This window comes from Mangifera indica, chromosome 1 (assembly GCF_011075055.1).
Source record: "Mangifera indica cultivar Alphonso chromosome 1, CATAS_Mindica_2.1, whole genome shotgun sequence".
Lineage (NCBI taxonomy): Eukaryota > Viridiplantae > Streptophyta > Magnoliopsida > Sapindales > Anacardiaceae > Mangifera > Mangifera indica.
Window position 1 is genome coordinate 22992310 of NC_058137.1, and position 22415 is coordinate 23014724.

General features: G+C 35.1%; 4 protein-coding genes across 6 annotated transcripts; 3 read left to right on the top strand and 1 right to left on the bottom strand.

Annotated features, from left to right (window-relative positions):
* Nucleotides 1-92: 92 nt before the first annotated feature.
* LOC123221249 (pentatricopeptide repeat-containing protein At4g02750-like) lies at nt 93-2667 on the top strand. The gene has a single exon (XM_044644043.1). The coding sequence runs from the start codon at nt 107-109 to the stop codon at nt 2339-2341; it is 2235 nt and encodes a 744-aa protein (XP_044499978.1). The 5' UTR covers nt 93-106; the 3' UTR covers nt 2342-2667.
* Nucleotides 2668-3231: 564 nt separating this feature from the next.
* Nucleotides 3232-5779, bottom strand: LOC123211347 (probable UDP-arabinose 4-epimerase 2). Of its 3 annotated transcripts, none has more exons than XM_044630018.1 (10): nt 5625-5779; nt 5463-5542; nt 5186-5315; nt 4974-5087; nt 4764-4871; nt 4569-4660; nt 4342-4483; nt 4117-4211; nt 3740-4014; nt 3232-3651 (listed from the first exon to the last, which is right to left on the bottom strand). In XM_044630018.1, exons 3-10 carry the CDS (start codon nt 5303-5305, stop codon nt 3413-3415), a joined length of 1185 nt encoding a protein of 394 aa, XP_044485953.1. In that variant the 5' UTR covers nt 5306-5315; nt 5463-5542; nt 5625-5779; the 3' UTR covers nt 3232-3412. The 3 variants fall into 3 exon arrangements, with proteins under 3 accessions (XP_044485953.1, XP_044485963.1, XP_044485971.1); XM_044630028.1 differs by having other exon boundaries at nt 5463-5539; nt 5625-5772; XM_044630036.1 differs by lacking the exon at nt 5625-5779 and having other exon boundaries at nt 5463-5617.
* Nucleotides 5780-8134: 2355 nt separating this feature from the next.
* Nucleotides 8135-14514, top strand: LOC123195763 (protein PAT1 homolog 1-like). Its single transcript, XM_044609595.1, has 5 exons — nt 8135-8390; nt 8597-8745; nt 9378-9428; nt 10438-10510; nt 12071-14514. Exons 1-5 carry the CDS (start codon nt 8324-8326, stop codon nt 14110-14112), a joined length of 2382 nt encoding a protein of 793 aa, XP_044465530.1. The 5' UTR covers nt 8135-8323; the 3' UTR covers nt 14113-14514.
* A 544-nt stretch (nt 14515-15058) lies between these two features.
* Nucleotides 15059-22295, top strand: LOC123195772 (carnosine N-methyltransferase-like). Its single transcript, XM_044609607.1, has 18 exons — nt 15059-15267; nt 15343-15415; nt 15505-15548; nt 15634-15676; nt 15770-15994; nt 16142-16258; nt 16899-16967; nt 17498-17542; nt 17619-17698; nt 17843-17907; nt 17986-18052; nt 18171-18284; nt 18906-18979; nt 20857-20954; nt 21042-21101; nt 21226-21294; nt 21383-21436; nt 22058-22295. Exons 1-18 carry the CDS (start codon nt 15074-15076, stop codon nt 22127-22129), a joined length of 1563 nt encoding a protein of 520 aa, XP_044465542.1. The 5' UTR covers nt 15059-15073; the 3' UTR covers nt 22130-22295.
* Nucleotides 22296-22415: the final 120 nt, after the last annotated feature.

Below are 22415 nucleotides of genomic sequence, written 5' to 3' on the forward strand. Positions count from 1 at the left end.
ACACTGGTTTGAAAACGCATTTATGTAAGCCCAAAAAAGTGCTCAAGAAACTCAACATTGCAAAAGAAAAATTGTTGTGGGCAAAGTTTGTAGAATCGTGTGAGCCATGAAACAAAGGCTCCAGTCAATTGGAGAACGAGGTGGTCATGTCTTTAATCAGAACCTGAGAATTGCTCAGTTGGGGAAGTTGGGTCGGGTTGACGAAGCCATCAAAGTGTTCTCAGAAATGACCCAGAAGAATACTGTAACATACAATTCAATGATATCTGCCTTTGCTCGTAATGGCAGAATTAGTGATGCATTCCAACTGTTTGAGAAAATGCCTGGCAAAAACTTGGTTTCTTGGAACACAATGATTGCTGGGTGTTTGCATAATGATAGAGTCGACAAGGCTCGTGAACTCTTCGACAAAATGTCCAAAAGAGATCTATTTTCATGGTCTTTGATGATTACTTGTTACACTCGCAATGGTCAACTTGAGAAGGCGAGGGAAGTATTTGATTTGCTTCCGAATAATGGAGATGCGGCTTGTTGGAATGCGATGATTACGGGTTATGCCAAGAAAGGGAAGTTTGATGATGCTAAGAAGTTATTTGATGCAATGCCTTTTAAGAATATTGTTTCCTGGAATTCAATGCTTTCAGGGTATACCAAGAATGGTGAAATGTCTTTGGCAATGAAGTTTTTTGAAAAAATGGAAGAACGAAATATGGTATCGTGGAACTTAATGTTGGATGGATTTGTTGCAGTGGATGATTTGGATTCCGCTTGGAAGTTCTTTAAAAAAATTCCAAACCCTAATGTTGTTTCTTGGGTGACCATTTTATGTGGATATGCACGAAACGGTGAAATCTCGGAGGCTAAGAGACTATTTGACCAGATGCCTTGTAGAAATGTTGTTTCTTGGAATGCCATGATTTCAGCTTATGTTCAGAGCTTCCAAATTGATGAGGCTGCTAAGCTCTTTATGGAAATGCCGGAGAGGGATCCTGTCTCATGGACTACAATGATTGATGGGTATGTTCGAGTTGGTAAACTTGACAAAGCCAGGGAATTTCTTGATCGGATGCCTTACAATAATATTGCAGCTCAAACTGCGATGATCTCTGGATATGTACATAGTAAAAGAATGGATGAAGCTAGTCAAATTTTCAATAAGATTGGCACCCGCGATGTTGTCTGTTGGAACACCATGATTGCTGGCTATGCTCAATGTGGCAGAATGGATGAAGCTCTTCATCTGTTTAAACGAATGGTCAATAAAGACATGGTTACATGGAATACTATGATTGCTGGTTATGCTCAAACTGGAAAAATGGATAATGCACTTACGATCTTTGAAGGTATGGGGGAGAGAAACATAGTTTCTTGGAATTCACTAATTGCTGGTTTTCTGCAAAATGGGTTGTTTTTAGATGCATTGAAGAGTTTTGTGTTAATGGGGCGAGAACTGAAGAAACCTGACCACTTGACTTTTGCATGCGGACTAAGTGCATGTGCCCATCTTGCAGCTCTGCAAGTTGGAAAGCAAATTCACCATCTTGTTATTAAGAGTGGATACGTGAACCATTTGTTTGTTGGCAATTCCTTGATCACCATGTATGCTAAATGTGGAAGAATCCCCAATGCCGAACTTGTATTCAATGATATCGATCAAGTTGATGTAATTTCTTGGAATTCTTTGATTGCTGGATATGCCTTTAACGGGTATGGGAAAGAGGCAGTTAAACTCTTTGAAGAGATGGTAAAAGAAGGAGTGGCTCCTGATCAGATTACCTTTATTGGGGTTTTTTCTGCGTGTAGTCATGTTGGCCTGGTTGATCAGGGCTTAGAACTGTTTAAATGCATGACTGAAGTGTATGCTATGGAACCTCTGGTAGAACACTATGCATGCTTGGTTGATTTGCTTGGCCGTGCTGGGAGGTTACATGATGCCTTTGAAATGGTGAGGGGAATGAAGATGAAACCAAACGCCGGAATATGGGGTACACTTCTAGGAGCGTGCAGAACACATGGAAATCTAGAGCTTGGTAAGATTGCTGCCGGGAAGCTTTTGGAACTTGAACCTCGGAAAACTTCACATTATGCACTCTTGTCAAACATACATGCTGAGGCAGGCAGCTGGGATGAGGTTGAGAAAGTGAGGGAGTTAATGAAAGGAAGCGAGGCTGAGAAACAACCAGGATTCAGCTGGATTGAAATTAGAAATCAGATACTTACCTTTCTCTGTGATGATCCATTATGCTCTAGAACAACAGAGATTTACACTACATTGAAGACTTTAGCCGCGCAGACAAGAAACTCAGGTCACATTTCTGGAACTGAAACTCTACTTGATTGACATGGTATTGTACTGTACTAGGAAGGGTGAGCAAAAAAACTAAACTAGAACCGGAACCGCGGGCACCCAGTTTTCGGTTTCAATTCTTATCTAGAACCAACCTACCTCGGGTAGTTTCCAATTCCCAACTTGTGAAATTGGCCAGTTCTAGTTCTGATTTTATCTCGTAAAAAACCGGAATTGAAACCTACAAGTAAGCATTAAAAGTCTTTTGATTAATGTTTACTCAATTGGTGGATTGAAATATTGTTCTAATTAATACTTATTCTTTCAAACTGTACAATCTTTCACATTGTTGAAAAGAAAATTTTTTCTTTCTGCATTAATCACATATCAAACACCATGAAGCAATACTATCAGAATTGTAAATGTTCTTTGTTACATTACTTCTTTGGTTTTATGCTTTGTGGATGATTAACTCAGGATGAACTCCCTCTACTAGATTTCATGAAGCAATAATTCCATGGTTTATTTTTTTGGTAATTAATAAATTCCATAGTTATTGTCGCAAATTTTTACCAAATGTTAAATTCCATATGAGCAATGATATGTGTTCATACTTTTGGTACAAAAATGATATGTCATTATGTGATTGAATGTTACTTTATCTTTAATTTAAAATCATTCAATTACAAAATAACATATTATTTATGTATCTAAATTGTGTATAAAAAATATGTACGTATAATTTTTTTGTTATATTATTCTGTATAACTATCCAAAAGAAATCAAAACATGTTACACCACTCAATATAGACCTACCTTGTAGGTTTTAGGTTTTGGTTTCTCAAATATTTGTAGGGTACCCGGACCGCACACCCCTGGGAAGAGTATTGTTTTTTCAATCGTTTGTATACAATCAGAGTCCTGTTTATTGGGCATACATCATGTACTCGCAAAATCTTTTCAATTGTATATAATCGTTGGTATTTATGAATCCAGACTTTCCAGTACCATTAGTCTTCCCCACTGCATTCACTTTATTTCATTTACTAGCAGAAAAAACTTGCTTTTAAACTCTCATTTTGACCTGGTTAATAATCTACTACAATGGAATCTGCTAGGTAACAGTTAATTTGTAGCCAAGGAAGGACCATAGCCATTCAGGTGTGACTTTTGCCATCTCCATGCAATTTTTAAACTCTCTTCAAGGTCTGTATACCTGGCTGTCCAATTCAACTCATGCCTTATTTTCAATGGATCACTATATACTTCAGCATAATCCCCTGGGCGCCTGCTCAGGTATTCAATCTTTATATCCACTCCTGTTGCCTTCTTACATGCCTCCACAAATTCCTTCACTGATCTTCCTGCAATTCATCCGAACAAAGTACGTGTTTGAAAAATTATTTGTCTTTCAGAAACCAAATGACTGGTTAGGAAGAAAGTGTGAAGTACCTTTTCCTGTGCCAACATTATAGATACCAACTTTCCCAGGTTTTGCATTTGCAAGAGCAAGCACATGAGCATCAACCAAGTCAGTGACATCAATGTAGTCCCGCACACAAGTCCCATCTGCTGTTTTATAGTCTGTTCCTCTAACCTTGAGTCCAGGAATTATCCCTCGAGCTGCATCAAAACAAGCACCAGATATACGGCCATGCTCTCTTAGCTTGGCGCGAGGAGCTTCTCCTAATCTTCCTTCTGGGTCTGATCCAATCACATTAAAGTATCTGACATCACAGTTATATGTACAAAAAGTCAGCCCCATATTGAGATGAGGTGATTGAGGTACTAATGAATAGAAACACAGTACAAAATCAAGCATCGACTACCTTAGGATCATGAAAGCCATGTTGGTGGTTTTGGAAAAGTCGATTATGATATCTTCTGACATTTTCTTGGCTTTTCCGTATGGATTGATGGGCATCTGCATTGACAAATTGATGTGAAATACAAAAACTTTGTCAAATTCAGCTGCAAGGTCATGGTTTTTTTTTGACAAAGCCTTAACTTGTGAACTGAAATATTCACACAGAAAATGTATGTAGAAATCTCACTTGAGGGGTTTCTTCTGTCATTGGCATCTTCAGAGGCTCTCCATAAGTTGCACAGGTACTAGAATATATTAGTGTCTTCACATTATGTGCTGTCATTGCCTCTAAAACTACCAAGGTGTTTGATGTTATGTTATGATAGTACCTGCACAGAAATTTTCAATGAAATTCGGTCACCTGATCTTCAACAAATCGGCTCAGAGAATTTTATCACTTAATCAAGTTAATACCTAAGAGGTTCAAGTGTGCTTTCACCAACATAAGCAACAGCTGCAAAATGGATCACTGCATCAAATGCGTTTTCTGCAAAGATTTTGTTGACCTGAAATATTTCTTATATAAAATAAAGTCAAATATGTATCTCTACACAGGTTTGTGTAGATGCACCAAGCATTAAAAAAAGATAGATCAATGTTGTTTAGTACCGATTTCGCATCTCCAAGATCAGCATAGATGAACTGAAGACGTCCAGGCTCTGGAAATAGCTGTTGAAGAATTTTGACAGCACCCATATTGCCTCTGGAAAGATTATCCTGTTGCAGTAAACAAGAGATTACAAATTAATCCAGCGTAGTGACATATTGGTTGAAATTGATTTTAATGACTGAGAAAGCTTCTTCCAGAATGAAACGTACCACAATAGTTACGCGGTATGAATCTTTGAGGAGCCGAAGCACGGCATGAGAGCCTATATAGCCAGCACCTCCAGTTACTAAGACATGAGTCACTCCTATTTCATGGTGGGAGAACTGGAATGTATTGAAAAAGAGTTATTTATATAAAGAAATGGTGTCATTTTCAGAAGCCATAACAAAGAAAATAGATTTCTTCTGGAGAAAAAACATACTGCATTGTGGGTGCTATCAGATGAAGTTGTGAAGAAAATAATGAAAACAGTTGCCAGGAGAGCTGCCACAAGAATTCTACCAGTAAAATTCACCCTTCTCTTTCCATTCAAACTATCCATGCCTGTTTATCTAATAAAAAAAAAGAACTCGATTAAACGGCGCAAATAAATCCTTAAAAAAATCTAACAGTGCCACAAATCCGAGCCAGAGATTCAACTTTCACATCAAACTTGTTGACTCCATGGCCATGATTTACACAGAATAATGAAAACTCACCTTCAAACAAACAAACTTTGTGTTGCCTTGTGCTCTTCCGATCTTCTATGGAACGTTATAAAAAGCTACTCCATAATCTTCTGTTACAAACCAAAATTTATAGCAATACAAGGATATAATGGAAATATATTTATAGACAGGTGTAAAGAAGAGAAAACAAACCCTGGTGCAAATGGGAAATTTAATGGAGTTGAATTGATGAAAGTTAATGGTCATAGATTAGGCAGTAATTAATGGGAAGAAGAAGCTTTCAAAGAAAGAAATGGGAAGGAAATTGATGATGGTGACTTAATAAACCACGCATGCATAGCTTGAAAATAAACGCGATTGGACAATAATGAATGATTATAAATAACGACAACTCACCACCATGAAAATTCACTCCCAAACTAACGTGTTCATATAAGCTGACCGAGTCTAAGTTGCCTTCCTTTCAATCAAGCCAAATTAAATCATTATATTATAAACACTTTTAATTTAATAAATTAAATTTCAAAGGTAGATTATGTATGGCATAAGGTATTGGTTGACTTATTTCATGGAGGGAGTGTCTTTACTTGTACTCTTCATGTGTCAAGTGCCGCATTCTTTTATATGTCTTTGAGGTTTATTTTATGAATTAACGCAAGAGAGTTCTAATATCTTAGAAATTATTATATTGCCTCTCATTATTGCTTGTGTGAAAGCACCATAGTACTCCTATAAGGGCTACTAGTAAACTAGTTAGATACGATGATCAAAGCCGTAGTAAAAATATGTGATTTTGTTGGATTTAACTAGATCAAACTTCATCTAAATCATAATGAAAGTTTGATTTTAACTATTTAAAGTTTATGCATAATGCGATTATAACCAAATTATGCTTTTATGCTTGTAATTTCTAATAGATTACATCTTGTTGAGTGTAATTTGATCTAAATTGTATTTAGAAATATGAAAATTTGGTGGTTGAAGTCATCAAAATCACATCATAAAAGTGCAATTTTGGTTATTTGATTTCTTTTTTTAAGAGTTTGTTACAGAAAATGATGGTTATGCCCCTTTATCGTTAATTTTATTTTAACAAAATTGAGTTTTAGGTAGCATTTTGTGAGTTCTGTGAGCGTAAACTTATATTTTTCCCAAACATGGAGTAGAAAATAATAATTTACTTTTAATTAGATATGTTAAAGGAGTTGAATTAGCCCATGACACAAGACAATCCCCTCTATTTTGGCATAGTCCGTGGGGCATGACTCGTAAAATTGTGGGTCGTGCTATGTCTTGTGAGCTTTGTGGGTTGTGTTAGAGACTTTAAAGTTTGATCCATGAAAAAAACAATGAAAATATTACAAATCTAAAAAAATACTTACATACAATGACTCCACTAAAGGCTTACAGAGACTTAGGACCTAACTGTGTTTTAAACCTTGTCATGTTGACTCACAAATTAGTAAACCATAGAACAATATAACTCGCAAACACAATTAGCTATACCAAATTCATCTTAACATGACCTATTACCATGTTTAAGTTTTATTTAATAAAAAATAATTTATTAGGTGATTGACCTACTTATCAATACAATTATCAATTGAGGTTACAAAATTAAGTTAAATTTGTTCAAACTCGTGCTCATAAAGAAATTTTGAGTTTCAAATTTTTTGTTTACATCTAGTTTATTAAATTTTTTGGATCTCAAATAAACTTCTAATTTGTTTTATTACTTTAAAAACTTGTAAAACACTAATAATCTCCCTGGACCACTATAGATGACACACTCTTGTGTTTGTTTAGTGAGAATCTCACCTAAAAGAAATAGAAAAAGTTGGTACCAACTATTAGGTACCATTTTTCAAACTCTGTTTCAATATTGCAATTTTATTTTACTCATAAAACGTGTTCAATATTATAGCCAGGCCAGCAAGTATTTTCTAAAAAACACTAAATTCATTTTAATATATTATTTTCAATGTTTTTTAAAAAAAATAAAAGAAAATTTAGAATAATGTTGATAAATAAATTATTTATTTTCCTCTTCAAATAACCGATAAACTAAATCGTTTTAAATTTTGCATGCGTGAAAACTAGAGAAATATGCCCCCTTTTCACAATGGTTTATTTTTATTAAATTTTATCAAATATATTAATATTTTGTATATAATAATGTTTTAAATAATTTATATTTACGATAATAAAATATTTTAGAATAATTATACCTAAAATATTTAAAAAAATAATATGTTAGATTTTTTTATTATTTTTAATCAAACACAATAATGATTTATATTTATTCATTTTTATTAAATATATTAATATTTTATATATAATAATTTTTTAGATAATCTATATTTAAGGTAATAAAATATTATCCTAACTAAATTCATCTTAAACTATTATTAACTTATCGTATAACTTGGTATAACAATATCACAAATTTAAGGATTTATTTTAAGATATAACAATATTATAATTTGTATTTTAAGATATTAATAATCATATTAGCAAATAAAACAAACATGAAAAACTAATTTTAAAAAAAATTATAATTATTTAGAGATAATAAATAAATAATTAGGAATATCGATGTGAAAATAGTGAGGGTTGTTGTTAGGAAAGAGTTGGAGCTTGTCTAAGCGTGCACGTGTCTCTTGTTGTAGTTTGTACGCACAAAACCCAGTCTTCCCTTTTTCCTTCATTTTTATCATCTCTTGTTTCTCCTTTTTCTTCTTCTTCTTCTTCTTCTTCTTCTTCGTCTTACCATCCCAACCAAAACCCTAGCCTATCTTCTCTTTCACCATGCTCTCCACTTTTCACTGAAAGTTTCACGCTTTCACTCTCCCCCCACTCGATTCTTTAGGGTTTTGGTTCCCTCTGTAAATATGGAGAGATCGGATGGCAAAGATTTCCACCTCTTCGCTCACCCCTCCTCCTCCTCCTCCTCCACCGGTTATCTCTCTTTCCCTTTTTCTGTATTTACCATCGATTTCATTTTTTCCTATTTTATTGGGAAGTGTAATTTACGTGCCGGAATTCTTTAATTCTTTATTCGTTTACTTCGTGTTGGGTTTAAAGTTTATTAATTGGGGATACTTTTTGTGTTGTGTTGCTTTGTACGGTCAATTGTGTTGATGGCTTGATAAACTGTGTTGCAGGTAATACACTCTTTGATGCTTCACAATATGAATTCTTTGGTCAAAATGTTGGGGAAGAAGTGGAATTAGGGGGACTGGAAGATGATCGAGATGGTTCTCCTGTGTTTGGATCCGTTGACGATGAGTATCATTTGTTTGATAAAGGAGAAGTAAGATTTGTAGGCTTTTAATTTTTTTTTTTTGTTTTGTAGTTGCGTGAGAATATGAGGTTATTTGCATTACAATTGTCTTTCTATTTGAGCTTAGTCTTAGGTATACGGCTTAACATAGAGAAGTTAAATTTTGATCTATAAGGAAAAGTGTCCGTGGTACATCGTCAGGCATAGTTTGAGAATATTAGACGTATATGCTAAAATTGAGCAGTGGATAAGGAAATTGAAATTCTTTCACGCTAAACCTTATGCTGGTTATTCGTAGAGCATTTTGTGTGATGCTTGGTGAGGGGTGCCCTAAAAAGTGTATTAGGGCGTTTCAGGTTGATTTAACACACATGGAAGCGACTACTCTTCTGTCCCTAATCTTCATGTGAAGATATGAGTTACATGATTTTTTTTTTTTGGCATGTTTTATCCTATATGCTAATGTTTGCTGATATACATGAGACGTACAGTTTTTTTTTTTGGTTAAATTATTATTATTAAAATTGATAACACTCCTTGCCATTTCTTGTAGACCTACTTAATTTGTCTCTTTTAACAGTAATAATCACTTCTAAGTTTTGAAATTCTGACACCAATTTTTTTCAATTTCTATGCATAACACACCCACCTTGTTTTGCCAGGGTTTTGGAGCTATACCTGATGTAGACGATATGACTACCACTTTTGCAAAGGTCAGATTCTTTCTTTTTCTACTTTTGTTTCACTTTTATGTTCTTGCATATATGGTGGAATACAAGATTGTCCATGTAAAATTATATTCATTTTAGTTGATTCCTCTCCATCAGAGATGACTAAATATTTTTCCATTGGCTCAATAATGGGCATCATGTTACAGGTGTGTGCTTTGTTCGACCTCTCACTGACCCAGATCTTAAGATATCAGAACAGAATTAAATTGTTTGAAGTCTCTATATACTTTTAAATACCATACATATATAGATTTTTAAAAAATGCTAAGAATATTCAATTTTAAATGATTCACCGTGCAACATGAGAACAACGCAAGGGTGCTTCTATGGAAAACCGTTTTTATCCCTCATTTTTTGGAATTGTTGTTCTTTGCATGTCTGACAATACATGCCATATTATTTTGGACTTGTCACATGGGTTATCATGTAGATGATCTGCCCTATAACTGATCCTGTAGTAGCCTAAAATATATTATCAGTCATGGTAGTAATAATGCAGTAATTTTGGTGAGAGTGTTCTTTGATCTTGGTATCATGAGCTTTTGATGTGGAAATTGAGTTAATTTGAGATGATGCTAGGACTAGGAAATGCTTTTTTTTTTTTTTTTTTTTGCGGAGGAGATTTAATTTAGTAGTACCTTGGAGTTTCATAATTGGCTTGGGGCACATGCTAGGCATGAGTTAGAAATGTAAAGTTTTATTATGTAATTAGGTAGACAACCACTCATTTCATTTAGGATACTGAATGACTTTGATGTTGCTTCATTGAACCATCAAGTGTATGTATGTTATATGATATACTGGATGATTTATGACTGCTTGGTGATTATTATTGGTTTTTCTAATCCTGCTGCTGCTGTTATATTATGGTTGCTTTTTTTTTTTATTTTGTTTACATTTATTGGATAATCTTAAGGTATTGGGTTGCTATCACTTCCTTTTCAAGGTTTTTTTTTTTTAAAAAATTTTTTTTTGTTGTTTATTTGTGCAGTTGAACAGAGTTGTCACTGGACCTAGAAATCCAGGTGTCATTGGTGACAGATCAGGATCATTTTCAAGGGAAAGTAAGTAAAACTGTCTCTTATCATTCTGTAATCATCATTTGGAGTAAATTGAAAATCTTCATGTTTCAATGCTTCTTAAACACAATTTGTCAAATTTCAAATATGTATTATTTGCTGAATTATCGGCCGTTACTTGGATTAATGTTGTATATATTTCCTATTAGAAAGGAAAAAAGAAATTATGTAAATTTATTTATCAAGTCTTAGCTCATAACTGAGATATAATTTGGTAATAGACTAATTTTTGGCATTAACTCTGAGCATCAATCGGTGTATTCTTGTATCTGAGATCATAAAATTAACATAGTCATATATTTTTGGTATATCAACCTTTTCATTTATGAGGGCTTGTTATTGGAGCTTTTAGGCTATAGTTTAACTTGTTTAAAATTGTAAGTTCTAGTTTTGTATTTTGAAAATCATAAATTCTAGTTTTGTATGCCTTAAATCGTAAGCAATAGTTTTGTTGGGTATTTTATTATGTTGTTAACACATACATCGGTGGACCATTGAGCTAACCCTTTAAGTGTATGAAAATCAACATTCTCTCTCTCACCACGACCATTCATGTAATTAGTACAATTCGAAGTGAATGTTTCATTCAATGACTCCTTGCCAAATTTATTTCAATGTCTCTTTGACTGTGATACTATGTCTTATGGAGCAAAGTGAAGTAAAATTTTGCAGTCTCTTTTTTTTGACACATTTAAGCTTAGTGTCATGGTTGAAATGCTTATTTGCTTCATGATGAAGGTTTAGTTTCTCATTTATGATATACATATGCTATGGTGATAAGTTATTCTGGACAGACTATGCAAATTTTTTCGGTCTCATACTTATTTAGTTTTTTCCTTCTTAAGGATGATCTGAGACCCACTGGATAGCTTATCCACTTTTGTACTTCTCTCTTTTATGTTGTTATAGTTTCTGCTTCTTATTATGTCATCTCCCTTTTGAGATAGATTTGATCGTATGGGTAATAATTCAACAATCATATAAATGTTCTAATATGTCCCCTCAACTGTAAGGTATATTGAATCGGTGTGCTTTAGACATATATCAAATATGATTACCGAAACACTGCTTGCTATAATTAAATCTATATGATGAGGGTCTATGAATGTGAGGTTTCTCAGTCAAACTTAATTTGATGCCATGCTGAGGAACTATTACCTCAAAAGCTCAAACTTAGTTAAATCTAGGAGTCCAAACATTGAAGATTAATTTGCTGGATGCTTTTAGTTCTACTTTGAGTAGATTCGGTTCCCTTTCCCGTTAATATATAAATATGGTGAAAGTAGTGCAATAATATATATGTGAAACATTATAGAAGCATGCAGTTCATAATTTGTGAGATTTATTGGGTTGAAGGGATAGGTGTTTCTGGAAACTCTGCTTTTCTTTTTCCCCAGGTGGTGCCAGTGGGAAACAGTAGCATTTATGTGTCTGTATATTTTACTTAGCTATTGATTAAATAATGTGAGGTTTCATCACTACATATCTGAATATTTTGAGTTTCTTAGCTTTCACTTGCCCGATCTGACAGCAAGTTCACTTCAGGTTCATCTGCTACTGACTGGGCACAAGATGGAGAATTTGCGAGCTGGCTTGATCAGCAAATGGTTGATGGTGAACATTCTGAAGGAAAGAGATGGTCATCACAACCACAACCTTCTGCCCTTTTTCCAGAAGTAGAATTAAAACCCTTGTACAGAACATCCTCTTATCCCCAGGAGCAACCACTCCATCACTTCTCTAGTGAACCAATACTTGTACCCAAATCAAGTTTCACATCATTTCCTCCTCCTGGTAGCAGATCTCAACAGGCTTCACCGCGTTATCTGAATATTCCTTCTGCTGGTGGAACTCAGTCACCCTTCTCTGCAGTGAACCTCTCTCCTGCATCCAACTCTAATGTTCATCAGGCTGGCTTATCTCATGGGTTGCATCATGGTGGAAATTTGTCTCAGTTGACATCTCCTGGCATTTCTCTTAATAACTGGCTACAAAATCACTGGGTTAGTCGTGCTGGCTTATTACATGGAGACCACTCTAGCATCTTACACAACATATTGCAACAACAGTTACCCTACCAAAATGGCCTGATGTCTCCACAATTATTTTCAGCACAGCAGCATCTACAACAGCAGAGATTGCACCATCAAGCTCAGCCATCTTTGGCCCACTTAGCAGCTTTCCAATCGCAACTATACAGTTTACATCCTTCTTCACACAAATTGATGCACGGGTTGTCTGATACTAGGGAGCAAAAACCAAAAATATCTCACAGAGGCCGACATGGCATGCGCCATTCCCAAAGCTCTGAAAATAGTAGCCAGAAGAGTGATAGCGGGTGGGTACAATTCAGGTCCAAGTATATGACTGGTGAAGAGATAGAGAGTATACTTAAAATGCAGCATGCTGCAACACATAACAGTGACCCATACATAGATGATTATTATCACCAAGCTCGCCTTGCAAAAAAATCTTCTGGATCAAGGATGAAAAATCATTTTTTCCCCTCACACCTGAAGGAGCTGCCATCTCGAAACCGCAATAGTGCAGAGCATCACCTTCACGTTGATGCTCATGGGAGAATTCCCCTATCTTCTATTCGTAGGCCTCGTCCACTCCTTGATGTTGACCCTCCCTTGGGTCACAGTGATGGAACTACTGAACAAAAAGCCTCTGAGAAGCCTCTGGAACAGGAGCCAATGCTGGCAGCTAGAATCACCATTGAAGATGGTTTTTGTCTTCTTCTTGATGTAGATGATATTGACAGGCTCCTACAGTTTAGTCAGCCTCAAGATGGTGGGGCTCAGCTCAGGCAGAAGCGGCAGATGTTGCTAGAAGGATTGGCTGCTTCACTTCAGCTTTTTGATCCACTTGGGAAAAGTGGTCAGACGGTTGGGCTAGCCATGAAGGATGACATTGTGTTTCTAAGGCTGGTCTCTCTTGCTAAAGGCCGAAAGCTTTTCATCAAATTCCTTCAGCTTCTATTTCCTGGCAGTGAGGTGACTCGAATTGTCTGTATGGCTATTTTTCGTCATTTGAGGTTTTTGTTTGGTGGGCTTCCCTCCGATCCAGCAGCAGCTCAGACAACTACTAATCTTGCAAAGACAGTTTGTGCATGTGTTAATGGCATGGATCTTCGTGCACTTAGTGCTTGTCTTATTGCCGTTGTTTGTTCCTCAGAGCAGCCACCGCTCCGCCCACTTGGTAGCTCTGCTGGGGATTGTGCCACTATTATTTTAATATCAGTTCTTGAAAGAGCAAGTGAACTGCTGGCCCTCGCAGCTGGTAACATGCGTAACCTTGACCTCTGGCATGCTTCGTTTGACAATTTTTTTGATCTTCTTTCCAAGTACTGCATGAGTAAATATGAAACTATAAAGCAATCCCAGTCAAGCACAGACGTCAACAATTCAGAGGCTATAAAGCAGGAAATGCCTAGGGAGCTGCTTCGTGCTAGTCTTCCTCACACTAATGAGGAACAGCTGAATTCTTTAAGAAATTTTGCCAACCAATGTGAGTCCAATGCAGAGTCCATTGCCTATGCTGGTCGTGGTGGCCAAATAATCTCCGAATCAGTTCGGGGTTAACAGGGAATTAGATGATGATGTGATATGGAAAGTATCCATGGCCATGGGTGCATAATTCTCTTGGATGCACTGAAGAAGTGAATCTGCATAGAAACAAAATATGAAGTGTATTCTAGGAAGCAAGGGTTGTTCATTTAATTAGGTAGTCTGTCTTTTAAGGGTTTAGCATTGTCTGTTTTAATTTTCAGTAAAATGCTCATCTTGAATTTATGGTGATGCATAAGAATGTATTATGATGGATGATAGATTGGGTGGAGTTAGTGACTGGAAGTTTTAATCTTCTGGGGAGCTTTATTTTGGTGCTCTGTGTTGGAACTCCAGACAGAACTGGAAGAAGGTGTAGGGAATAGAATGTACAGGCGGTGGTTTCACAAAAAACTTTCAAAACTCACTTCCGTTCCATTCTTCATTTGCAAAGATTTCTCTGTGCTTAGGCTTCGCTTCTCTTTTCATCTGATAAACGTTAGATTAAACTTGTGTAATTCTCCATCAGTGATCTGCATATTACAATACTATCGTTGACTCAGGTAACCATACATTATATACATAAGAGTAATATTATGTACAAACTGAGATGACACTTTGTACGTATAGTATTGTTCTGTGCTTAATATATCAGTCTCTTGCACCAAATTCTGTCACTAAGTTACAATAGTCATGTGATAATTATTTCTTTTGTGAGAGTAAGTCTTTCTGAAATTAACTCTTTGTTAGTACTTATTATTAAATTTGTAATCATTAAAAATTAATTATGGTAGTCACTCACTCATCTGCTCATAATTTTATCATTTTCATCATCGTTCACATTAACCGCCGGCCACAGTCGTCATCATCAACGACGTTCAGTTGTAGAAATTTAAGACTTTTCAAATGTGATTAAAATTTCCTTTAATTTTATGGGCTTGGTGCTGTAAGGCCCTTGATGAAATCAAAAAAGGTTTCATGGGCCTCAGAGTAGCCCATGCTGAACTCCAAAAGCCCTTTAATTATTAGGTGGAGGCGAAGATGGAGTGCGAGTGTAAAGACTGAAGAGCAAATGAGTTACAGAGTAGAAGAAAGAGAGATGGAGGAAGACGAGGAACGACGTCGTCAAAGAAGGCTTGAAGAAGCCATGGAAGTTAAATCCCTCAGGCGTATCATTAGTGCCTATCTCAAGTGAGTTTTTCTTTCATCTGTTTATACTTTCTCTTTATAATAAGATTTCTGATTAATATAATTGAATGAATTCAGCTATCCGGAAGCTGCGGAAGAAGATGTTAGAAGATACGAAAGGTCTTTTAAAAAGCTTCTACCGCATCACAAGGTTTTTTTTCTATATATTTTTAAAATTGTTTTGAATTTTTATTCTGCTTTTCGTCTTTAGTTGATTATGCTTTTGCAATCGCTTTTCAGGCTTTAATATCTCACTACCCTACCAAGTTTCGGAAACTAAGGAAGTATGTAAATTTTCATTGTTGAATATTCTCATATTGTAAGCTGAAGAGTCGCATTGACTGTCTTGTTCGGCTTTTCATTCTGCAGATGTATTTCCGTCAATTCCTATTTTATTTTCGCTATGCTTCAGGTTTGTTTGTTCTGCTCTTTTTTTCCTTCAGGTAATTTTGTTTAAATTGTTGTTTTGATGCTGCAATCCTTAATTGATATATATATTTGGCAGGCATTTGATCCCCCGATTGATATGAGCCAGGACATGGATATATGTGAGGACTCTCATGTTGAACATACCCCAAATGATCATCTGTTATCTAAAGACATGAATGTTAGCTCTTGTAACTGTACATCAACCAGTAGAAGAACATGTTCTTCTGAGGCTGATGAAGCCTGCTGTGAGGAAAAGAGTGATGCAATTTGCAAAACTACAAAAGAAATGGCTACAAATAAGGTCTCATTAACACTTAGAATAACTATATTAGATTTATACACACACACACACACTTGTAGATATACTGATGGTAATGGTTGCAGCTGCATTTTCTGGATTTTGTTTGTCTTTTTCATTATGAAATTTGACTTATGTAGATAACAACAGGAGGACGAAACTGAAGGTCCCAGTGAGTCTAAAGTGGCAAGCACTCCCGCTGAATTGGAAAATAAAAAGGAGATGGAACAAAATTGTAGCAATGAATATACCGATTCTGATGGAAACGTAATGTTATGCTTCTTCTCAACTTGTTATGCCACTGTCATTGGCAATTTAAACCTGTTTCATAGTGATAACATGATGGCTCATTAGACTCTCTGTGGGTAGCAATTTCTTTCTTGCGTGAATGTTTGTCTCTTTTTCTGGGAATTACTTTCAACTGTTTATCATGCTCCCCTCCCCTTCTCTCTCTCTCGTTCTCCTACTCCTATACCAATAAATAAAATCCTAAAGGTAAATTTAGGAACCTATTAATGTTGGGGTTACTGGATACAATTGTGAAGCATTGCTGAATTTTATGCAAAGCCAAAGTAGTTTATCCAGTGAATGTACAAAAATGTCCATTACACAACATTTTCTAGATTACTTGTGTGATGCTACCTGCATACACAGGGTAAATGATTAATAAAAAGAATGAATCTCAGCAGCTTTGATCGACAATCTTAGATACTAGCCACAACCATGGCTTTGCTGACAGCAGATAGGGACAGTTTCCCTTTATGTTGATACTGCTGGCAGGAATATCCTATTGCAAAAATGTTTATACATGTGTGACTAGAAAGTTGTCCATGCTTTCCCTTAATACTTCCAATTTGTAGGTGTACATGTTGAAAAAATTTTCTTGCTGGTGGTTTCATATATCCAGGTAATCTCACATTGCAACTGGTTGGATCCATCATTCCAGTTGAATGTTCCATTAGTTGATGTTGATAAGGTATGTTGCTTCTCATGTATAACAAAAAGTCAAAAATTAGTTGTATTCTTTCCAATGCCATTGTCACTTATTTGGGAATTGGAATAACTTTGTATTTAGTGCACATCTTGGAAAATTTCGGGTATAATTTGAATTTTATTTAAGGATTTTCTGGTAATTAAAGCAATGTGTGGAGAAATGTCAATAAGGCCTTTGTGGGTTTACATGTTGTATATTCTATGTTTTATACAAGTACGGTGATCAACGTCAGTGTACCACAATATCTCATGCTGATAAAAGCAACCTAAGTTTGTTCTTACAGCACCTTGGAGTGTTGCATTACATTCTAATAATTTGATTTGTTATGATATATATATGCCCTTGCTGTGAGTTCTCCTTCATTTGATGTTCTCTGATAGCATCTGGTACTGAGATAACCAGTTGGATGAACTATATGTTTCTTTGTTGTTCTGTGTCTATCTTCCCATGTTAAAAATGGATGCCATTTGATGGAATGATCCACAAAATGTACTATAATCATTAATTTTCAGGTCCGATGTATAATAAGGAATATTGTTAGAGACTGGGCAGCAGAGGTAATGCTTTCTTTTTATTGGCTTCCAGTGTAGGTGTTATCATCTACAATTTTTCATTTTATTATATTTGATGTAGGGGAAAAAAGAGCGTGATCAATGCTACAAGCCTATTCTTGAAGAGCTTGATGCTCTATTTCCAAATCGCTCTAAAGAAAGGTACACAGGATTTCTTGCTGCTTTATCAGTTTTAGAAGTAATATTGCTATTATGCCATGATCATGTGATGTTTTATTCCGTTTTCATATTGAAGTGAGTTATGATCTGTTGTAGTGTTTGCTGAATCATAAAATTGTTTCACAGCCCACCTGCCTGTTTAGTTCCTGGTGCTGGACTGGGGCGGTTGGCTTTGGAGATCTCATGTCTAGGTATGCTTGGTGTCGCATTTTTACCAATAGTACCCTTAATCTTATATGGCATCTAACTTCTCTTGTCCTGCATGCCAGGTTTTATGAGCCAGGGAAATGAATTTTCATACTACATGATGATATGCTCAAGTTTCATTCTTAATCAGTAATGACAAGTTTTTCATAGTCACACTCCTTTATGCATTCGTTTTCTTTAGTGAAATTTAATCTTTCAAAGGGAATTGTCTTTTTGTTACATAATTCCTTTTGTTTGATTTTTTTAGTACCCAAAATGCTGGGGAGTGGACAATATATCCTTGGATACATAGCAATTGCAATTCACTTTCTGACAGTGACCAATTGCGTCCTGTTCCTATCCCTGATATTCATCCAGCAAGGTGTGAACTACTTCTGTACATGACGTCTTTCCCTCTCAAAGTTTTTTAATGTTGAAATACTGTTTGTTGTCTTGAAATTTCATGAACTTCTCCCCCATAATTTGACATTTTGAAGCTTTTCAAGTTGCCAAATTAAAGAGTTCTCAAGTGACTTTTAATTATCAAATGAACGAAAATATGGAGGCTGGTTGTCTATAAGATTCATAATTGGTGGTGCAATTTAATTTTTTTCTTAAAGGAATAAAAAATTTGCCTGCAAAAATAAGAATGGAATATTGTCCATCTCTAATATCCAAGACTTTTGCTGTAAACAGAGGCGTCTCTTAGTTTTGATGATTCATCAGTAATAATTTAATCAGCTCTCATTTATAGTCATGGTTGGCCTCTCTAATTGGAAATGTTGGATTGAACTATCAACTGTTGCTGTACTTGTAGATGACTTCATCTGACTTCAATACGATCTTTAAATGCAATTTTCCAACATGTACCGATTTCAAGGATCCCTTCAATTGCTGTGGATATTAAATTTTTATTAGGTTATTAGCCGTGTAATGATATGCAGTTATATGCTTGATATCCTATTTCAATGTATGCTCAGTAATTGACTTGCTTTGGTAGCAGTGCAGGGATTACTGAAGGCTTTTCTATGTGTGGCGGAGACTTTGTTGAGGTCTATAATGATCCAAGCCAAGAGGGTATGACAATTAGTGTGACTTTCTTATCATGCCTCTTAATCTTAATTTTTTATATGTTTGATTGTTGATGGGTGAACTAAGTAATGCTTATGAACAACAAAACGGGGATGCTTTAAATGTATTTTCCTTCAGACAATATCAGCGAACTCTGTGTGAAATTTTGATTCATGAACAACTATTCTAGAATAAGCCAACATTAAGCTTTCTCAATGATGTGGATGCTGATATGCATCTTTATATTTCAGTATCTTTTCTATCTGCATTTTTCTGTGGCATGGGTTTCCCTCATAACTTGTTTGTATGAAGTCAGATTCTAAATATTGGGCTTCTCCACCTTTGCAACATCATTTGTCTATTAGGGGATTGGATGAGGAAATGCATCCATCTGGTGATTTTAAAGGCTGTGTTTGTTTGCTGGAATTATCGAAAGAAAACATTTTCTGGAAATGTGATTTAAAGTTATTCAAGTTAAGGAAGTTGTTAATGCAAGGGGAAAAACTTTTTTTAATTTATAGATGAAAGCAGTTTCCCAAATTAAGGAAAGCATTCTATCTCCTTATATTTATTCTAACACTGAATACATATTAAATCCAAAGAGTGTATTAAATAGTTATGGTTTAGGTTTTGGTTCAGAGAATAGCTTGCAGCTTAACTAGAGTTGCAATAAATTCATAAACACATATTGATTAACAATTGGCCCTAGCATTGATCCACTTTTGTTGGGAAATTTACTCTCTCTTGTAATATTCCCATAACAAATACAAAAACTTAGTGCATAGAAATAAATAGTGAGATTTTGATTTAATCTTTCAGCTTCTATCTATTTAGGGGGAAATCCCTTCAGAATATAAATAAAGAGAAAATGTTGATAGAAAGGAGCCTATTATGGCTTATTGTAGAATTATGCAGACACAGAGAGGAAGAGAAAAGGTAATAACAAATTCGAATTAAAATATGGTAGTAACTCTGTAGGTCCTTCTAGTGAAGCATTCATATGTTTATTTTGTTTATAAGAATATCTGCACCCTATTTGCACACTGAATATTGATGTAGGACTGTGGTGCAAGGTTTCTTTTTGAGCCTTTTTGAAGGTTAACTAGTAGTCAAATTTACAGTAAGTCTTGTTTTTAAGGATTTAGATAATACTATGATAAAGAAGCTTGGAGTTCTAGGGTTGATCTAAAACCTGTAAACAGTAGCCTGAATTAAAAATTAAAAAAATATCGGTGCCTCATGTTTTTAACTTTAGTTGGTTTTGTTTAGGTCATGGTAGTGATTTGACTTGTAAAAATTAAGACTTCATGGTTGAGAAAATTAAGTAAATAGATCAGATGGAAGAATTGAAAAAGATCAATACAGAAATTAAAGGGAGGGAGAAACAAGAAGGAAGATAAAGATCTAGGTCATATGATCCCAAAAGCACAAAAGCAGAAATTGTCTAAAACCTTGTTTCCGATTGGTTGATTTGGGAGAATTGTTTCAACTTATTATAATTAAGCAACTCTAGATATTAAACAAGTATGAAATCATTCAAAATCTGGATAGAAAATTTAACATAATACTACTTGGCACTGAATCTCCTTGGTAAGTCTCTCATCACTTGATCTGTGTCATAGCATGGGCATTAGGGCATTAAAACCAGCTGTGCATTCTTTTTAATTATTTTCACTTGGAGCTATCATGATATCAAAATAGTATATGTTTGGTTCAATGTTACACTTGTTTTGTTGTTGTCTGCAGCTGGCATGCATAAGCAATTTGATTTTTGACCCACAACATCACCTTGCTCATAGTCTCTGAAGTATATGAATACTACCATTTATTTACTCATTATATTAGATACTTATGAAATTCTTATATATTTCTGGTTGATGCAGGCTTTTGGGATGCGGTTGTAACTTGCTTCTTTATTGATACTGCACACAACATTATTGAATACATTGAAATAATATCAAAAATTCTGAAAGATGGCGGAGTAGGTTTTTCAAGCTGCTTGAATTACTTTTTTATTTCCCTTTTTCTTGACTTTTGCTGCTTTGCTCAATGAATTTATTACTGTCAGGTTTGGATAAATTTGGGACCCCTACTTTATCACTTTGCAGATAGTTATGGGGAGGAAGATGTAAGCTTTATTTCCATAAGCTCATGCTAATACATGGATTTGCAGTTGAATTTGGTGGCTATATATATCAGGCTGAGGTTGTGTTGTTGTCTTTTATTCTTCTTTCCCCCATCCCCTTCTCTAGGAAATTTCTATTGAACTGAGTTTGGAAGATGTAAAGAGGGTTGCTGTACACTATGGTTTTGAGTGTGAGGTAATGTCAAGCCTCATGCTATCTGTTGCTGAATTTTTACTCGGCAGTTTTTTGTCTGTGTGTGATTTAACTTGGTCATGACATGCAGAGGGAAAGCACAATTGAGACAACCTACACTACAAATCCCCGATCTATGATGCAGGTAAGCTTTTTAGTTTGTCCTTTTTTTTTTCTCTGTATCATTTTCCTTCCCTCTTGTATAATAATACACTTTAATAGAAGAGCCTTAAATCTTGGGGTAATCATAGTTGTATAAATGGAGGAATTACTGATAATAGTTGTCTAACTGTTTCATTCTCAGGATGCTCTAATTGAGTAATTGTCAAGTCTAAAAATGACTGTCTTAGCTTAGTTATTCTACCTTGTTGCTTGGAAGTACAGGTTTTCAGTTTCTTATAGGAAGTGTAGCAACGTCTCAAATTGACCCCACTATTTTTATGATTACCATTAAGAGCATCAAACATCATGAAATTTAAAATACTGATAAATTGAACTCAAATTTGCTTGTTAAAATTGAAAACTGGATAAGTATAACAGAATTGGGATCTGGAAATTGTCATCTGTGACGTAAAACTCTGTAAGGTGTGTGTAATGTCAGTTACAATGATGCCAATGCTATCTGTCTTGCATGTGAGACAAGGGCAATCCGAACAACTATGCATGTTTATATGTTATAGGCCTTTATCGATAATGAAATTTGTGGCATTTTCTTTAAAATAATTTGTTTCAATTGAGGGCGTTCTAAGGTTGATCTTTTTCGCAGAACCACTACTATGCTGCATTTTGGACAATGAGAAAGAAACCAGCAACTGAAACGAAGGATACCGCCCAATAATGGTATGGCCTGGATTTGAAGGGTTCTTGCTCAAGTGTCTAGATTTTTATAAGCTCTTCTTGCTATAATATATATTGCATAACTACTACTTAGTTGCATAATCTACAGCTTTATTGGAAATCTTCAACATTAGTTGACATTAAAAAGTTTCAGCTTGTTTGTTCAATTGTTTTGACGTTGATTACATTTTTAAAAAGTATCGGACACCGAGAGGATAATATAGTTCATTCTTTTCCCTAATTTCTCAAAAAAAAAAAAAAAAAAAAAGCTTAATAAAATTTACCCA

Coding starts and splice junctions, on each gene's coding strand:
- LOC123211347 (XM_044630018.1), bottom strand. CDS start 5,305: ATGGATAGTTTGAATGGAAAGAGAAGGGTGAATTTTACTGGTAGAATT. Junction 4,872..4,973: donor CATACCGCGTAACTATTGTG/GTACGTTTCATT, acceptor TTACTGCAACAG/GATAATCTTTCCAGAGGCAA. Junction 4,015..4,116: donor ATGGCTTTCATGATCCTAAG/GTAGTCGATGCT, acceptor CTGTGATGTCAG/ATACTTTAATGTGATTGGAT.
- LOC123195772 (XM_044609607.1), top strand. CDS start 15,074: ATGCTGAACTCCAAAAGCCCTTTAATTATTAGGTGGAGGCGAAGATGG. Junction 15,549..15,633: donor AAGTTTCGGAAACTAAGGAA/GTATGTAAATTT, acceptor TTCATTCTGCAG/ATGTATTTCCGTCAATTCCT. Junction 15,995..16,141: donor AAGAAATGGCTACAAATAAG/GTCTCATTAACA, acceptor AGATAACAACAG/GAGGACGAAACTGAAGGTCC.
- LOC123221249 (XM_044644043.1), top strand. CDS start 107: ATGAAACAAAGGCTCCAGTCAATTGGAGAACGAGGTGGTCATGTCTTT.
- LOC123195763 (XM_044609595.1), top strand. CDS start 8,324: ATGGAGAGATCGGATGGCAAAGATTTCCACCTCTTCGCTCACCCCTCC. Junction 9,429..10,437: donor TGACTACCACTTTTGCAAAG/GTCAGATTCTTT, acceptor TTATTTGTGCAG/TTGAACAGAGTTGTCACTGG. Junction 10,511..12,070: donor AGGATCATTTTCAAGGGAAA/GTAAGTAAAACT, acceptor AGTTCACTTCAG/GTTCATCTGCTACTGACTGG.